We start from the raw sequence: 16,510 nt of genomic DNA, 5'->3' as shown, positions 1-16,510 counted from the left end.
CGAGCATGCCGGGCCATTTTTGCTCAAAAATGGCCATTTTTGGCTGATGGTGTGAGTGATGTCACGTGGATGTTTGAAACGCTCTTTTTGATTAATTAAATTACAGATAATTACGCAGTCTAACTGTTAAAAGTTACAACATTCAGCTCCTCAATACAGAATTCACAGAATACAGAATTCACAGAACCGTCCCGAGAGTTTAACAGTTTGTCGTCATCAGATCTCCTCGTCGGGTTGAAAAGCTGCTGCTGCTGTTGGAGCTTCTCAGAACCCACTGAGGCTGGAGCCGGTCCAGACAGAGGTGGGCTACATGGAGGAGGCTAACAGGCTAGCAGGTTGCAGGTCTACTACTAGGCTGCATGTCTGCTAACATGCTAACAGGCTACTATGCTGCACATCTGCTAACATGCTAACAAGCAAAGAGGCTACTATGCTGCACATCTGCTAAAATGCTAACAGGCTACTAGGCTGCAGGTCTGCTAACAAGCTAACAGGCTACTCAGCTGCATGTATGCTAACAAGCTAACAGGTTACTATGTTGCATGTCTGCTAACATGCTAACAAGCTAACAGGATAACAGGCTGAAGGACTGCTAACATGCTAACAAGCTAGCAGGCTGCAGGTCTGCTAACATGCTAACAAGCTACCAGACTACTAGGCTACAGGTCTGCTAGCATGCTAACAAGCTAACAGGCTGCAGGTCTGCTAATACACTAACAAGCTAACAGGCTACCAGGCTGCAGGTCTGCTAACATGCTAACAGCTGCCGTCACTGTAGAGAAGCTGTAAAGTCTGACATAGATGAATAATTAGGTGACGAAAAGATGAAACTTCTGGTCCACTTAGAGTTTTTATATGCAGTTTTTTATTTAGTTGAATTTAATTTAAAAAAATCTAAAGTATCTGCGGTGACTTTACCTGCATGTTGCTGCAGCAGCCACCAGGGGGCAGCAGGGGTTTCTGTCAGTCTTCATGGTTCTGACTTTCCACTGGATCTGCAGAGTGTCTGCAGCAGCTGCATGCAGCGATGCAGTAGCGTGCAGCTGAGGGTGGGGGCGCTGTGGAGGCGGAGGCTCACACTGGTCCTGTGTTCAGCGGCTCTGAGGCGCCTCTGTAGCTTCATGTTTACTGACTTATTTCAGGAAAATTCCAACTCAGTTTAAACAGAAACCACCGAAGCTGCAGTTGCTGTCACACACACACACACACACACACACACACACACACACACACACACTTCTTCCATTCACTCTGTTCATGTGTTCACTCGTTTCATTCATCAGTTCATCACTTCGTGTTCTCAGACTGTAAATCCGTCCACTTGGTTTATTCATCCGTTCACTTCTGTGTTCACATCTGTTCGTTTGGTTTAGTCACCCTCTCACTAAATTAATCAGTTCACTGCATTCATTCATCCATTCACATACGTGCTTTAATAAACTGTTAATCATTCATTTCACCTATTCATCCATTCACTGGATGTATTCATGTGTTTACCGGATTATTAATTGTTTGATTTAGTTTATTAATCCTTTCAGATGCCTTATTAACTCATTCACTGGATTTAATAACTCTTTTTTTTATTCATCCATTCATTCTGGATTCATTTGACTCATGAATCTGTTCACTTGGTTTATTCATGTGTTCACTGGATGTACTGAACCGTTTATCTGTATTAATCCATTCACATTATTCATTCGTTCACTTGATGTATTCATCTTGTGTATTACTCCTTTCACGTGATTAATTCATTCATTCACTGGATTTATTCACGTTATTCATCCATTCACTTGGTTCCTTCATCTCTTCATTGCTGTATTCATCCCTTCACTGGGTTTATTCATCCATTCATTGCTTTACTAATTGATTTAATTGGTTTGTTTATTTATTCTCAGTCTGGTTTTGTTCATGTAAACATTTGATCATTAACGCTGATCAGCTGATTATTGATCTTCTCTCTGATCGAGGCCGTGTGTTCACAGCTCATCGATCAGTTTGGGCTGATTTCTGATTTTCTGTGCGGCGGCGGCGCCTCCCGCTGGTGAACACATGAACAGCAGCCAAACTCGCTCTGAGCTTGTGGTTTATTTGGACCGTACATGGCAGAGGCACGCCGGCTACAGGGTGTGAAGCTAGTCGGCCGACACGAGCACCAGATAGATCACATGAAAAACCATATTTACAAATATAAATTAACACATATCAACTCCAAAAGACACGAGGATGTATTCAAATGGTACAAAACTGCTATATATCGGTGATAATGGACGTCTCAGTCAGCTTACATCTGGACTGTGCGTAGTGCAAGAAATACTGTCAATAATACGATTAGAAACAAGACATTCGTAACACCTTTGGTCCAAAGGAAAGACGATTACAAAGAACCCCGATGGGACGATGAGAAGTTACCGATCACGACACTCGCTGCTGCTTTTTTCTGAACACTTTTAAACATGCTGCCCTGGACGGCGCCACACATTGAGTCCGATTACAGGTCCGACGAGCACAAACGTCCTCCTGGAGCTGGTGGGCAGGACGGCCGGCGGTGGCAGTGGGTCTGATAGTCTGAAAGTCCTGCTGAGAGGAAACCTGAGGCACTGGAGAGGTGGAATATACATCCATCTGGAGCGCTGGGCGCCGTCGACACGCCGCCGAACGCAGCTCAGTCTGAACAGGGTTCGAGATTTATCGACAGGAATCACAAACACAAGAGGCTGAACGTGGCATCTGAGGAAAGGTTCATCAACATTCCTCACTTGTGGATTCAGCCTCCGTCAAACCAAACTCCATTTAAAAAAGCTCCGATTTAAACCCAGACGACAGACGATCGAATCCTGACTTTGAGCTCTGGTTTGGTCGCCTCCAGCAGGTGTTCGGATCAGGATGGATTTCAGTTGTCAAGTGACGTTCAACTGGAGGTTTTTACGGCAAGAACTAGAGCTGCAACACTTAATCAAATCAGTTGTCAACTAGTCAGTTAATCAACAGCTGTTTTGGTTTAACGAAGAAAACGACTGATTTCAGCTTCTTCAGTCTGAATATTTTCTGGTTTCTTTCCCCTGCGACAGCAAAATGAAGATCTTTGGACAAAACAAGACATTTGAGGAAACTCTGATCCACATTTTTCACCATTTTAGAGACCAAATAACAAATTCATTAATCCAGAAAACAATCAACAGATCAATAGATGGTGATGATCTTCATGAGCTGCAGGAATGAACCTTCATCCAACCAAACTCCATTAGAAAAAGTTCTAATTTAAATCCAGGCATATGAATGAATCCTGAATCCTTTTAGCTCTGATTTGGTCGCCTCAGATCTTAGATGCATTTCTGAGATGGGACGTCATGTGAGGTTCAGTTGGAGGTTTCGTAGTTCAACACATGAAGACTTTGATTCAGTCGCTGCTGCTACAAACCGTCGTATTTCTTCTTCTGACCGACTGATAAATGCGTAAATGAAGAGCCTCCATCTGTTGAAAACCTCCAACTGAACGTCACACATCAACCCACCTGACAGAAATTCATCCTGATCCTAAATCAGGATCCATTCATCGGCCTGGACTTAAATTAGAACTTTTTCTCATGGAGTTTGGTTGGATGACGGCTCGTCGTAGCGCTGCAGCTAACTGGTGATTAGCTATAACAAAACAGTCATATGAACTTCTGACTATGATGTTTTTGTAATTTAGAGGAACTATGAACAAGATAAGAGGTTCTGAATCAAAGCCAAACCCCAGCCTCCTGTTGACCTTCATCACTTCCTGTTTCCTGTGTGCAGACTGAACTGTGGTCAGACGTAAACGGAGTCCAAGCTTCAGGGTTCCTACGCTGCTTCAACCAAAGGACCGCCTTCCTCAGTCCGATCTCTTTGCTGTGGATTACTGGAACCAAAGAACCGTCTGTCGGGCGGCGCCGTGGTGGGCGGAGCTAAGAGTGACTGTAGGAACCCTGAGCGGTCGTAGAGGAGTGTTGTCCGGCTGAGGCTCCGCCCCTTAGTGATTCCTGGAGTTGAAGAACCCGACGCTGGTCGGCGACTCCTTCACCGTCACCGTGATGAAGTTGGCGGTGACGTCCGTGACGAAGACGTGCTCCAGGAGGCTCCGGGTCGGCCGCCAGTCCGTCTCCGTGTCCGACTCGGTGGCGTTGTTGCCGAGGCTGGGCCTGCTGTTGCCGGGGAACATGGCGGCATCCTGCTCCGACTCGCTGCTGCTGCTGTCGTCCGAGTCTCCGGTACTGAGCTCGTTCAGGCTGCGGTTCTGAGAGCTGAGCCCGTGTTTCTCCGGCCTGCCTCGACCAGAACTGCCGCCCGCCAGCTTCTCCTTGGCCCGGTTCTGCTCTGCGGCGCCTCCTGCTGTCAGACTGGAGCGCTGCCCTCCTGGCGTTCGCATCTCCTTCCCGACGCCTCCTTTCACCACGATGCTGCCGCTCCGTAAACTGGACCTCGCCACGGCGGCCACGGCGCCGCTCGTGTTCCCCTGAAGGCTGCCGGCCGGCGGCTTGACGCTCTGCAGGTTGAGCGCTCGCAGGCTCAGTGCCTGACTGGCTCGGTCTCGAGGCGACGGCGAGGACGACGACGGTTTGGACAGACTGGAGTTCTGCTGCTTGTGTGGAACCAGTCCGGTCGGACCGCCGTCCTGCCGCCTCTGAGCCAGTGGCGAGCGATGAGCCGCCGTCGGGCCGAAGCCGTGGGAGCCCAGCGAGCCGCCCTGCTTCAGAGACGACACCTTGAAACCGTCTCGAGATGTTTCTGAGACGGAGCGCTTCAGCTCGGACAGAGAGTTCTTACTTTGTGGAGACGGGCTGGACTTGTGGGCGGAGCCGGAGGACGGGGACGAGGACGACAGCGAGCGATTGGTCCAGATGCAGCTGAGGGATCCGGGCTTGGAGGCCGTCTGGGAGAAGGAGCTGGAGGTCTGGGAGCCGTCGTCCCTGGAGCTCCTGCTGAGGCCGGTGTAGGTGAAGCTGGCCGGCTGCAGCGGCTTCTTGACGCCGGGTCGCGGCTCGTCTCTCCGGAGCACCTGGTGGTGTCGAGGAGCGGGCGGCGGCGGCGGGGCAGGGGGGCGGGGCTTGGCCTGCCTCAGAGCTCTCAGGTCCGGATGCAGCGGCTTCCTGCCTCGCTTCTTCTTACGGGGCGGGTCGGGTTTGGCCAGCATGATCTGGGGCCTCTTCTGGGGGACGGGATGGAGCCGAGGGCCCGGCTTCGGCTTCTTCGTGTGATCTTCGTCCTCGGAGGAAGACGAGGAGGCCGAGGAGGAGAGGCCGGAGGAGGAGGAGGATGAAGAGCGGCTGTCCTTGGTGGCGGCTGGAGCAGGCTGCTGGAAACACAAACACCATCAGGCACCGCGGCGGCGTTGGCATTCAGAATCACAGGATGGACGGGTTCTTACCAGAATCTTTCGAGGTCGTCCTCTCGGTCGCTTCCCTTTCTTCTGGAACAGCAGCTCTCGCTCTTGTTCTCTAGAAAACATTAACAATAAATACATTAATCAACATCCAATGAACCTTCATCCGACCAAACTCCATTTAAAAAAGTTCTGATTCCAATCCGGGCCGATGAATGGATCCTGATTTTTAGCTCTGGTTTGGTCGCCTCTCACAGTTTTTAGAATCAGGATGAATTTCTTTCAGTCTTGCTGTTAAAGTAATGAACACAACAATTATTACACATTTCCCAAAATTTGCCCAAAAAAACCTGCAAAAAAAAAAAGACCCAGTATTCGTCCAAATGACTCAGAAGCTGCTCAAAATAACAAAACAGATCAGACAAGACGCAGACTTCTGTTAGCTTCACACTGTGACACCTGAGGTTTAAAAAATCAACTCAGATGTATTTTTATTCGTCAGAATTGTTCAAACTGTCGTAAAAAATTGTCCAAAATGACACAAAACACTGGCCTGAGCATCAGAAAACCCGCACGGTGAATTCACTTACAGCAGATTCCTGCAGCTTTAACCTGAACTGACTGAACCGACTCGCTGAAACCATCCAAACGGTTCTGATCCGTACACAATAAGTATCTGCAGATCTGCTGCAGCTCCGACGCATCTGGACTGAATAAACAGGAACACTTTCCCTTCACATGAGCTGCCAGACGCCATAAATCAGCCACACATGGACCAGAACCAGCCTCCAAACGCAGCACTCAGACCATTCAGCAGCTTCAGTTACACAACCGAACACCAGAGAAGCAAAGCAGCTCAGCGACACCGAGGCCACACGCTACCCACAATGCAACACTCTGACTAAACAGCAGATCTGGTCTGAAACAGAAAACAAACTCCACTTTCTCTAAACTAGCTTATAGATGAAACCGTCAGAGCAGAGACCAAACACTTCTCATGATTTCATCTCTGCGCAGCGACGCTTCGTTTTATTTAAACAACAGTTTTTATATTCGGCGTCGAACAGCTTCAGTCCAGCTGCTGTCCTTCAGTCCATCCGCCTCGTTTATGAGGAAATAGTTTCAATAAGAAATCAGCTTCAGAATCAAGCTTTGAGTTCATAGGAGTGGAAGTGTTTTGGAACTTGCTCCCAGAAGAATCCACTTTGAATCCGGTGCGTTTATACAGTTAAGAACAGATGAGCGCTAAAAACATGGCTGAAATACCAAACGTTCCCGCCAAACAACCTGCAGCTCCACCATTTAAAGTTCAGCATTAAAGACCAAAACTCTGGAAAATGTGACTTGTTCTATTGTTTTAATGGTGTGTGCTTCAGCTCAACTTCAAATTAGCTCCTCACATTTTTAAAATTAACTCTGAGATGAATTATTCCTGAGAAACTGGCTGCCTTAGAAAAATACAGCATACGACCAAAAGTATGCGGACACTCTTCGGGCCAGAACCACATCAATCTCATATGCTGTGACGTTCAGCTGTCCACATACTTTCAGCCAAGTGGTGTATTAAACAGATCTGTGTATGTATCAGCGTCTGCTTATACAATAAATGGCCAAAAGTATGTGGACACCCATCACCATACAAAACCCAAAGGCGTCCACATACTTTTGAACACAGAAAGTGTTTAATTCAATTAGACAGTTTAGTGAAGACAAAGTGACAAAAGTATGTGGACACTTTGGGGTCAATTCTGTATAAATCATAACAAACACAAAGCTTCAGCTGTCCACATACTTCTGGTCAGGTAGTGTCAGTTTTAATTAGATGTTGAGGCGACGTTCACACGACGAAATATCACAAATTAATACGACACTGAGTTCGTGTTTGTATAACTGGAGGTAGAAGACAAATGTTGGCTTTACTCGTCGTTTCATGTTGATTTCTACCATGAAACTACGACTTTTCTTCTGTCTACGGTTTAAAGTTTTGCTGATTTTTATTCTTTGATTTAAAAAACGATCTGAAACTGAAAACAAACGAGAATAAATATCAATAAATAAATAATCAACAAACAAACCAACAATCTAAAAACTCGTCTGTTGTTTCTGACAAGAATTCTTGTATTTTTCTGTTTTATTCATCCGGCACCACAAGCCGGTTCTGTTCTGATCCGCTGGTTTCTCTGATCATCAGTGTTGGTTTTTAGCCAAATCCTGATTAAATAAATCAATTGATTATCAATAATCAGTATCAATCCTGAGCCAGTCACATGATCAATGAGTAAACGGACCTCTTGTGGAACGCTGCCAGAAGTCTCGGGTCCAGAATGTTCTCCTCCGGCTCCCAACTGTTGTGCCTGAAGACATCAGAAAACGGGTTTAGTTTCAGAACCAGAACATTTAAACATGTTTTCATTAACAAACACTGGAGCTGCTTTATCATTGTGGTTTCTGCAGGTTCTGTTACGCGTTCTCCAGATTATGGGTCTAGCAGATTTTCTTCAGTTCTGCTTGTGGATTCTGTATTTCCTCAGGTTCTGGTTCTGGTTTAGGCTTCCCTGGTTCTATAAGAAATTTTATTTGTGGTTACAGTTTTTATTTCAGGTTCTGGTCTGGTCTCAAGGTTCTGGTATATATTGTTGGGGTTCTGACTGTGGTTTCTGTATTTATTCGAGGTTCTGGTGTTGGTTCTGTCGGTTCTGTGGTTTCTAAATCTTTCTCCAGGTTGTGTTTGAAGTTTCTGTGTTTCATCCGGGTTCTGGTTCCAGCATGTGTTTCCAGGTCCAGGTGTACTATACCTATATTCCCGACAGGTTCTGGTTCTGGTGTGTTTCTTCAGGTTCTGGTGCGTTTATTCCAGGTTCCGATTTGTTTTCTTCCAAGTTCTGCTTGTGGTTTGTGTATTTCCTCCAGGTTCTGGTTCTAGTCTACCGTCTCCCGGCTCTGGATGTGATTTCTAGATTTCCTGCAGGTTCTGGTTCTGTTAAATGGACGCAGCTGATCCAGCCGAACCTGCCTCTGGTCCCGGTCTGAGACTGAACTAGCATCCGCTGCCGAGGCGCAGAGACGCGGACTAACGGGTCAGAACCGGCGGCTGCTTCTCGCTGGACTCCCCGGTCGGAGTGCTGAGCGGAACCCCGGTGGTTCGGCCCCGGTGGCCGGACTCAGCAGCCTGGCAGCGGCGAACACGGAGCCGCATTGTTTGGGGCCATTTTCGGCGCTGAGCGTCGCTAGCAGCGGCGGCTAGCAGCGCAGCTAGCAGCAGCTAGCAGCGACTAGCGGCGAAGCTAGCAGCGCAGCTAGCAGCGAAGCTAGCAGCTAGCAGCGGCTAGCGGTACTTACTTGGACGACCAGCCCCTCCACTTCACCAGATACTCGAACTTCCCCTGCGGACACACGACAAGCACAGACCGTTAAACAGCCGCTCCTCCGGGCCACCGAACCCCTCCGGCCCCGGGCCCGGCTCTTACCTTCCGCGGCCGTTTGCTGAGGATGCATTCGGCATCAAATACCTGTCCGACCGTGACCCCCTCCATTACAGCAGCCCCTCACAACGACGGCGCAGCGCGTCTGACCCCGCACGGCCGCCGTAGCCGCTATTTACCACGTTCATCCCCAGAATTAACCTGTTATTACCTGTAATCAGGTGGGTTACAGGTACATTTATTATAGTGGTATATAGCAGTGTCTTAGCTGAGATACTGACACTTGTCCAGTGAGTCCTTATAATAAATAATATTGTCGTTTTTGACCTGAATAATAAATAAAACTCTAAGATCTAACCTGGAATATGCGAGCTTATTCAGTAAAGCCATAAAATATATAATATCAGAGGGTATTCACCTTAATATCTAACTTAACTTATTGGCTAAATTTAGATTGTAGAGTCATTACCTCATTTTTAAGGTTGATATAAATAAATATAATGAAAAATAATTTAGGATCATATTTAGATATATAATATTTAGATTATACGGAGCCCCGGAAGGGACATGGAGAAAGAACAACAACAGGGAGAGGACAAACCAAATCGAGGGATCCTCTGTGAGCTCATCAGTCTTGTTGGACGGTTTGTGAGAACTGTGCCTCTCGCTGATCACTGCTTGAATGTCTTTATATTGTAAAATAAAACTCAATAAAACTCTGCTACGGATGGTGTCCTCCATTGTTTCTCCATTCTGCCAAAAAGGCCCAACAGTATATATACCTGTAGTGATTTTTCCTCTCCCTGTGTTTTCTTTTCTTTCTCCGTATAAAGTTCCTTCAGAAAATGTATATAATAAATAATACTGTATGGTGGTGACCTTAATATTTAAGCTATTTAGAGACACTGATATAATAAATATTATCGTGGGGGCTTCACCTTAATAAAGGTAAACTTGTGCACACAGTGAAACATTATAACATTATTTAACTGAGTCATTTAAATTCTAAGGTTAAGACAGTATATTGTTATAGAAAATGCAAAATCACCTGAATCATTTAAATATTAGGGTTTTGTAATAGTGTAAAAATGTAATATGCTCCAATAAATTACCTGAATCATTTAAAAATAAGTCATCAGCCAACAGAACAACCACAAAGAGACAAAATATAAAACTAACAACAATGTGTTCAGGGAAGACAACGTGCTCTTAATATAACATGTAGGAATATACAACAAATGGCAAACAGGAATAAAACAGAATGAATGGCAGCACAGGAGACATTTAGATGTTGGTTTACATCCACTGTTTACAGGTGCTTCAGGACATAAACATTATTATCATTTATTATTTTAAATTACCGCAAACCAGAGGCTGCATTATTATAACTGTAGAGTTTTACTGCGCCGCTGTTTTGTCTCCAACAAACAAATAAACAACAACTTCTGACCTGTGATCGGTTGACTGTCAGCCCGGGCGGAACCTTTCTGCTCGAGGTTTGAGGACGGAGCAGGTTGCGTGTTACACCGCTGCGCTTCCGGAAAACATGTTTGGTAAGAAGTCGTCTGAGCAGCGGTGACTGACAGAGAAGCTTCTCTACGAAGGTACCAGCGTTTAATTCAGAGAATCTCACAATGAAACTGTGTTTAGAATCAACGTCATGATGTGATTTTACACTGTCGTCTGTTAGCGGCTAAGCTAAGCTAAGCTAAGCTAAGCTAGCGTTATCGCACCGGTGTCTCCTGTAGGTCAGGTGTGTCTGTTTGTTCAGTTTGTTAAATTAAAAAATGCCGAATTAAAGAGGCTCTTTTACTAAAGTGGAAAATGTAGTTTTTAATATTACAGCAAAACAAGAACATTTGTTAATAAGCAAAGAATCTGTAAATTTCAACTTTTTTAAATTGGAGTTTGGGGTAATCAATAGGTTGAGATCAATATACAATGAAATAAATGCTGCTCAGTGTGTCACGTTTACTCACTTCTAAAATTAATGTAGTCATATAACAACAGGACGTTTGTTAGAAAGCAGAACGTTTTTAAAGTGGGTTTTATTTTCAGTGGAGTTTGGTTAATCAATATTTCTTTATTGACTGTGTCATATGCAGAATTAAAGAGTGGCTTTTATGAAAGTGGAAAATGTGTTCAGTGATGATTAAACACATTTGAATTACGTGTTAACAAGTGAAGCAGCGTTAAATCATAACTTTACAGAATGGAGTTTGGTTTGGTTTTCTCATCATTAGATGCACATTTATATTGAAACCAGATGTTTACATCCACGTATAGAAGACATAAAACCTTTATTTCTCACCGTCTGACATTAAGTCAGACTAAACTCTTCCTGTTTCAGCTCAGTCAGGATCACCAGCGTTAGTTCTATTTGCTAAACACCAGAACAATGAGAGACAGAATGTTTTATGACTTTCTTCAGAGTCAGAAGTTTCCATCCATCTCCTCAGTATCTGCTAGCGTTGCCTTTAAACTCTATGACTTTGGGTCAAACGTTCTGGGTTTCCATCCACAAGCTTCTCACAACAGTCTGATGAGTTCTGGCCCATTCCTCCTGACAGAACTGGTGGAACTGGGTCAGGTTTGTTGGTCTCCTTCCTCCACTGATGTTCTCCAGGATGGAGATCAGGGCTTTGTGATGGCCACTCCACAACACTGACTCTGTTGTCCTGAAGCCTCTCTGTAGCTAATCTGGTGCTATGCTGAGGGTCATTGTCCATCTGAAGACCCATTAGTGTCCAAGCTGTAGCTTCCTGCTGATGTCTGGAGATGTTGCCTCTTTCCTGTCTCTCTCTCTGCTGCTCTACATAAAGACAAAAGCCCAAAAAATATATTATAATAAAAGAAATGTCTAAAGTTGATTCTGCTTTATCGTATTGAACTGCACATGAACAAACTAAACTCCGTTCAGAAATGCATAAATACAAACATCTTGTTGGAACAAGTCAAATGTGTTTCATGTCTGAACTTCCTGTCGTCTCCGTCCAGGTGAGCGTCCTCAGGTGAGGCTCGCCGCCATGTTGCTTCCTCTCCTGCTGCGTCCGTCGCTCTGTGGCGTTCAGGCCTCGGTTCTGTTGCCGGGCTGCGTCCGGACGCTGCACTCTCAGGCCGGGCACTTCCTGCGGCGGCGGCTTCCCGCTCGCCTCGTCGCTCAGAGCCGTGGCAGGAAGTGGCGCCCCCAGCAGGACGAGTGGCAGCGCAGGAACAAGACGGTGCTGACCTACATCGCCGCCGCCGGCGTGGGCATGATCGGCCTGTCGTACGCCGCCGTGCCGCTCTACCGGCTCTACTGCCAGGCGGCGGGGCTCGGCGGCACGGCGGTGGCCGGACACGACACGGAGCAGGTGGCCACCATGACGCCGGTGAAGGAACGAGTCATCAAGGTGACGTTCAACGCCGACACGCACGCCAGCATGCAGTGGAACTTCAGACCGCAGCAGACGGAGATCTTCGTAAGTCCAACGATCACACCGATTACTTACTGATCCATAAGTTCTGATGGAAACGCCACAGAACCGGCACAGTAAATACAGAAACAGGATTCACTTCATCAGGAACAAACAGGAAGTTGAACACATTCGTCTAATGGAGCTTCTCCCTGCAGGTGGTTCCAGGTGAGACGGCGCTCGCCTTCTACCGGGCCAAGAACCCCACGGACAAACCCATCATCGGCATCTCCACCTACAACGTGGTTCCGTTCGAGGCCGGGCAGTACTTCAACAAGATCCAGGTGGAGTATTGGCCTCTTTTTGTCTCGATGTCACTTCAGAGCGACTTCAGCTGCTGCACACCAACCTGCAGAACCTGCAGAACCTGCAGCGGTCTGCGGGAACAATGTGCTTCACTTTCCTTCCAGTAACTGATTAAACGCGACAGTAACTCAGCAGCAAGCTGTGAATTAGCTGCAACCTGTTCTACGTTGAGGATACGTTGACAGTACGTCATCATTTCTGCAGAACTGTGCTCAGTCATGCGTTACTTCACCACAACTGTTGCATGTCCTCACACTAACTTTTGTCGCTTTGCAGTAACTCTCACATCATCTCACGGCAGGTTTTGTGTTACCAAGCAACACTTCTACCTGGTCAAACCTTTGATTGTTCCCTGTAGTGAGTTTTGCGTAACTTTGCACTCATCATCCTAAAACAAGTTCTGCCACCATCCAGTAAGCGTTGCGTTACAGTCTGCTTCACATTCCCTCTGATCCGTGTGAACAGTCAGTTTGTCCTCCAGAAAATCTCCTTCAGGGTTCAACACAAATCACTGACCTGCAGTAAAACATCTTCTCCGCTGCAGCGGCTGAAACATCAGAGGCTGCAGCTGACATCAGCTTCAGATTAGAGCCGATTCTGCTGGAACGTGTTGCCGAGCAGCTGTTGAACATCTGCTTTCTGTTCGTCTGCAGTGTTTCTGCTTCGAGGAGCAGCGCCTGAACCCCCACGAGGAGGTCGACATGCCCGTCTTCTTCTACATCGACCCGGAGTTCGACGAGGATCCTCGGATGGCTCGAGTGGAGACCATCACGCTGTCCTACACCTTCTTCGAGGCCAAGGAGGGCCAGAAGCTGCCGCTGCCCGGATACAGCTACAACTGAAAAACTGAAAAACGATCCAAGACTCTTCTCCTGAACAGCCATTAAACACTGAACCGTCTGTGATCCACAGATTACAGCAGGTGAAACAGTCTGAGCACGCTCACTCTGACACATTTAAACCTGAATCTCTGTTCATCCAACAGACATTCGTCTAGAAGCAGTAACGTTTCTGATTAGTTTGGACACAACGTGAAGATGTTCAGGGTTTTTCTTAGACTTTCTTCTAGCATCCCCTTTTCAGAAGCTAAGAGCAGGTTCACGTCGTAGCAGGAGAGTTGTGGATCAGTTTCCGTCACACGGACGTGTTGCCGAGTGAGAACAGTGGAACCGGAGCGGACAGCCGAGTTTCAGACTGAACAGTTTCTCGTGTCGCCGAGAGACGACGAAGCTTCGAGCTGTCGGAGGTTTGACATCTGACAGACTGTAAATGTTTGAGTTCTGATTATTATTAACTGTTGAAACGAGTCGACACTTGAATAAATTATAACTGAATGAAATGTGCTGCAGAGGTCCATAAAACAGTTGTTTGATTTGTTCTGTTTCATGAGTCCTTTCTGACGCCACAACATGCTGCGACTTTCTGAGCCATGCTTTATGATTACTGTTTTTGTTTTCCAACGAGCTACACTATGACTTTGTTATAACACCTTCTTGTTTTTTACGATATCCTATACTATGAATTTTTATAGACTTCTGGAGCAAACATCAACCCACAGGAAGTGCTGCTTGAGGTTTACACGACATTTCATCCAAAGTGCCACAACGCTGCAGAACAGTAGATGTTCATAACTCACAAAGTCAAACCGCTGAACAGTTTTTCTACATGTGGGGTTGCAGGTTTAAATAAAATCTTCTTGTCTGAGATCTAGAAACAGCAGCCTGGAGCTCTCCAGCAGCACCTGGTGCAGCAGGTAGTTACCTGAAGGACTGATGAGCAGGATGGGAACACCTGAGCAGAGAGAAGAAACCAGCACAAGAAGATCCATGACACGATCTGTAGATTGAAAGAAATCTTCTCAGATCAAGTGGCTCATGCATCAGTGAGTCAAACAGCAGCGTACTGAATTACTGGAATTGCCCCTAGAGGATGAATAAAGTTATTTGAATCGTACCTGCTCAGGTGTCACATGTCCTGCAGGTTGTGTCCTCAAATAACACTCTGACCGACAAAAACAAGCTTCACACAATAAAATTTGTTTATACAGTTGAACCTCCTGCAGGATGCAGCACCGACCAGCAGAGGGCGCTCACACTCCAACAACAGCAGTAACCACAGAGAACACATTTAGAACAGGGCTGCAGGTGGTTAGCACCGTTAGCGCCTCACAGCTCACCGGTTACCGGTTGGCGTCCCGGTGAGGACACCCGGGATCTTCCTGCGTGGAGTCTCCATGTTCTCCCCGTGCAGCGTGGGTTCTCTCCGGGTTCTCCGGCTTCCTCCCACAGTCCAGAAACATGCTGAGGTTAATTGGTGATTGTAAATTGTCCGTAGGTGTGAATGTGAGTGTGCTTGGTTGTCTGTCTCTAAGTGTAGCCCTGTGATAGACTGGTTACCTGTCCAGGTGAACCTGCCTTCACCCTGAGTCAGCTGGGATAGGCTCCGCCCCCCATAGTGAGGATTAAGGTGTAGAGATGATGGATGTTTAGAACAAAACTTAGAACAAGAAAACAGAAACTAATGGAGGCTGATGGTTCATAGTGACAGTTGGAATCAGTGAACGTCACCTTGTGAGGTTGTTTTCAGGAAAGTTTCACTTCTTTTACTTTGAAGCTCATATTGTCGCATAAACACGAACCAAACAGGCTGCAGCTCATTTTATCCAAACTCCTCAGTCCATCCATCATCCATCAGCAGCGGGCTGAATTACTGGAGTTGCCCCTCGAGGATACATAAATGTCATGTCTCATGCGGTGAGGTGGCCTTTTCTGACCACAGCTTCAAACATTTGAAATGAAAAGTCCACAGTTTGATCAGAAGCATCAGCTCATTGTTTATTCAGTCCAACAGTTGATAGCTGGTGGTTTATATGAAGGCAGGTTTACAGCAATCCTCAGAGCAACTCTCACAACAGCAGTCTGATTATTTTTATGACCGTTCTTTTCCACATCACAGTGAAGATCAAACATCTGCACACAGCTTACAACAAAAACAGAAACTCTGAGGGAACAAAGGCACAGCGGACTCGGACTTGTGATTTACTGGGTTCAAGTGGCTTTTTTTGGCACGTTTTGGCCTTTAGCTTCCACGCAGCTTCATCACGAAGGCAAATATTGACTTACTGGCTACTGAATACAAGGTTTGCTCTCGGTGTCGGGAGCTGAGCAGAGGTTAGGAGGAATAAAAGGGAACAACCGGCCTGCACAGAGCACGAAGACAGAAGGATCCCATTTATTCACTGTAGCAACAGTAAACGATGCATCTCAGTAAATAAACCCTGAAACGGATCAGAACATTCTTCTGTAGTTTCCATCTGCTCAGGACTCAGAAGCTACACTGAGGCTGGTTGATCATCTGCAGGTCACAGCAGAACTCAGCCACACTGTAAATGTCAAACTGTTAAACTGCGTCTCATCATTTCTGAGTTCAGGATTTCATCTTATTAACAATCAAGAACAAACTGAAAATTCAGGCCTCACAGAACAAACTCAAAGAACCAAACTGAGTCCAGCTGTGGTTCCATCAGTCCACCTGCATGGACACGGTTCTACAACGAGCTGAGAGCAGCAGAACCTTCTCAGTTCTGGACCTCTGGACTGTGTTTATCTATGGGTGTGTTACAGTCGAGGCTGTCGGGACTGGACTCTGCCCAACACACCCACGTACACAAAGACTCATACATTCATCGTCGGTCACGTGACGTCACCACCTGCAGTCCGACTGCAGCGACTCGGCCTCGAGAAGCTGCCTCCATGTTGCACCACCACCAATGGGCACAGGCTGATTGTCAGATATTTAATTTGATCTCATGTATGTGGTATTTTGATCCTGTTTTAATGTACAGCACGAAAACAAGCTAAGAGAGAAACGTTTTTCAGTTCCTCTGCATGTCCTGGACCTTCTGTCCTCAAAGACCTGAACAGAGGAGGAGAAACATCTGACTGAGAGACTTGACAAAGATGGAAAAGGATCCAGAAGATCAG

General features: G+C 46.4%; 2 protein-coding genes across 2 annotated transcripts; one reads left to right on the top strand and one right to left on the bottom strand.

Moving 5' to 3' along the window:
- Nucleotides 1-3,666: 3,666 nt before the first annotated feature.
- Nucleotides 3,667-8,886, bottom strand: LOC103370168 (chromobox protein homolog 2-like). Its single transcript, XM_008299119.1, has 5 exons — nucleotides 8,812-8,886; nucleotides 8,684-8,727; nucleotides 7,633-7,698; nucleotides 5,390-5,459; nucleotides 3,667-5,314 (listed from the first exon to the last, which is right to left on the bottom strand). The coding sequence occupies exons 1-5, from the start codon at nucleotides 8,875-8,877 to the stop codon at nucleotides 3,995-3,997; spliced, it is 1,566 nt and encodes a 521-aa protein (XP_008297341.1). The 5' UTR covers nucleotides 8,878-8,886; the 3' UTR covers nucleotides 3,667-3,994.
- Nucleotides 8,887-10,289: 1,403 nt separating this feature from the next.
- Nucleotides 10,290-13,888, top strand: cox11 (cytochrome c oxidase assembly homolog 11 (yeast)). The gene is made up of 4 exons (XM_008299118.1): nucleotides 10,290-10,370; nucleotides 11,764-12,227; nucleotides 12,380-12,505; nucleotides 13,181-13,888. The coding sequence occupies exons 2-4, from the start codon at nucleotides 11,793-11,795 to the stop codon at nucleotides 13,367-13,369; spliced, it is 750 nt and encodes a 249-aa protein (XP_008297340.1). The 5' UTR covers nucleotides 10,290-10,370; nucleotides 11,764-11,792; the 3' UTR covers nucleotides 13,370-13,888.
- The last annotated feature ends 2,622 nt before the right edge of the window (nucleotides 13,889-16,510 follow it).

The sequence above is a fragment of the Stegastes partitus genome, unplaced genomic scaffold (genome assembly GCF_000690725.1).
Source record: "Stegastes partitus isolate 25-593 unplaced genomic scaffold, Stegastes_partitus-1.0.2 Scaffold1381, whole genome shotgun sequence".
Taxonomy (NCBI): Eukaryota; Metazoa; Chordata; class Actinopteri; family Pomacentridae; genus Stegastes; species Stegastes partitus.
The sequence above is the reverse complement of the archived record's forward strand: the minus strand, read 5'-3'. Positions and strand labels throughout refer to the sequence as shown.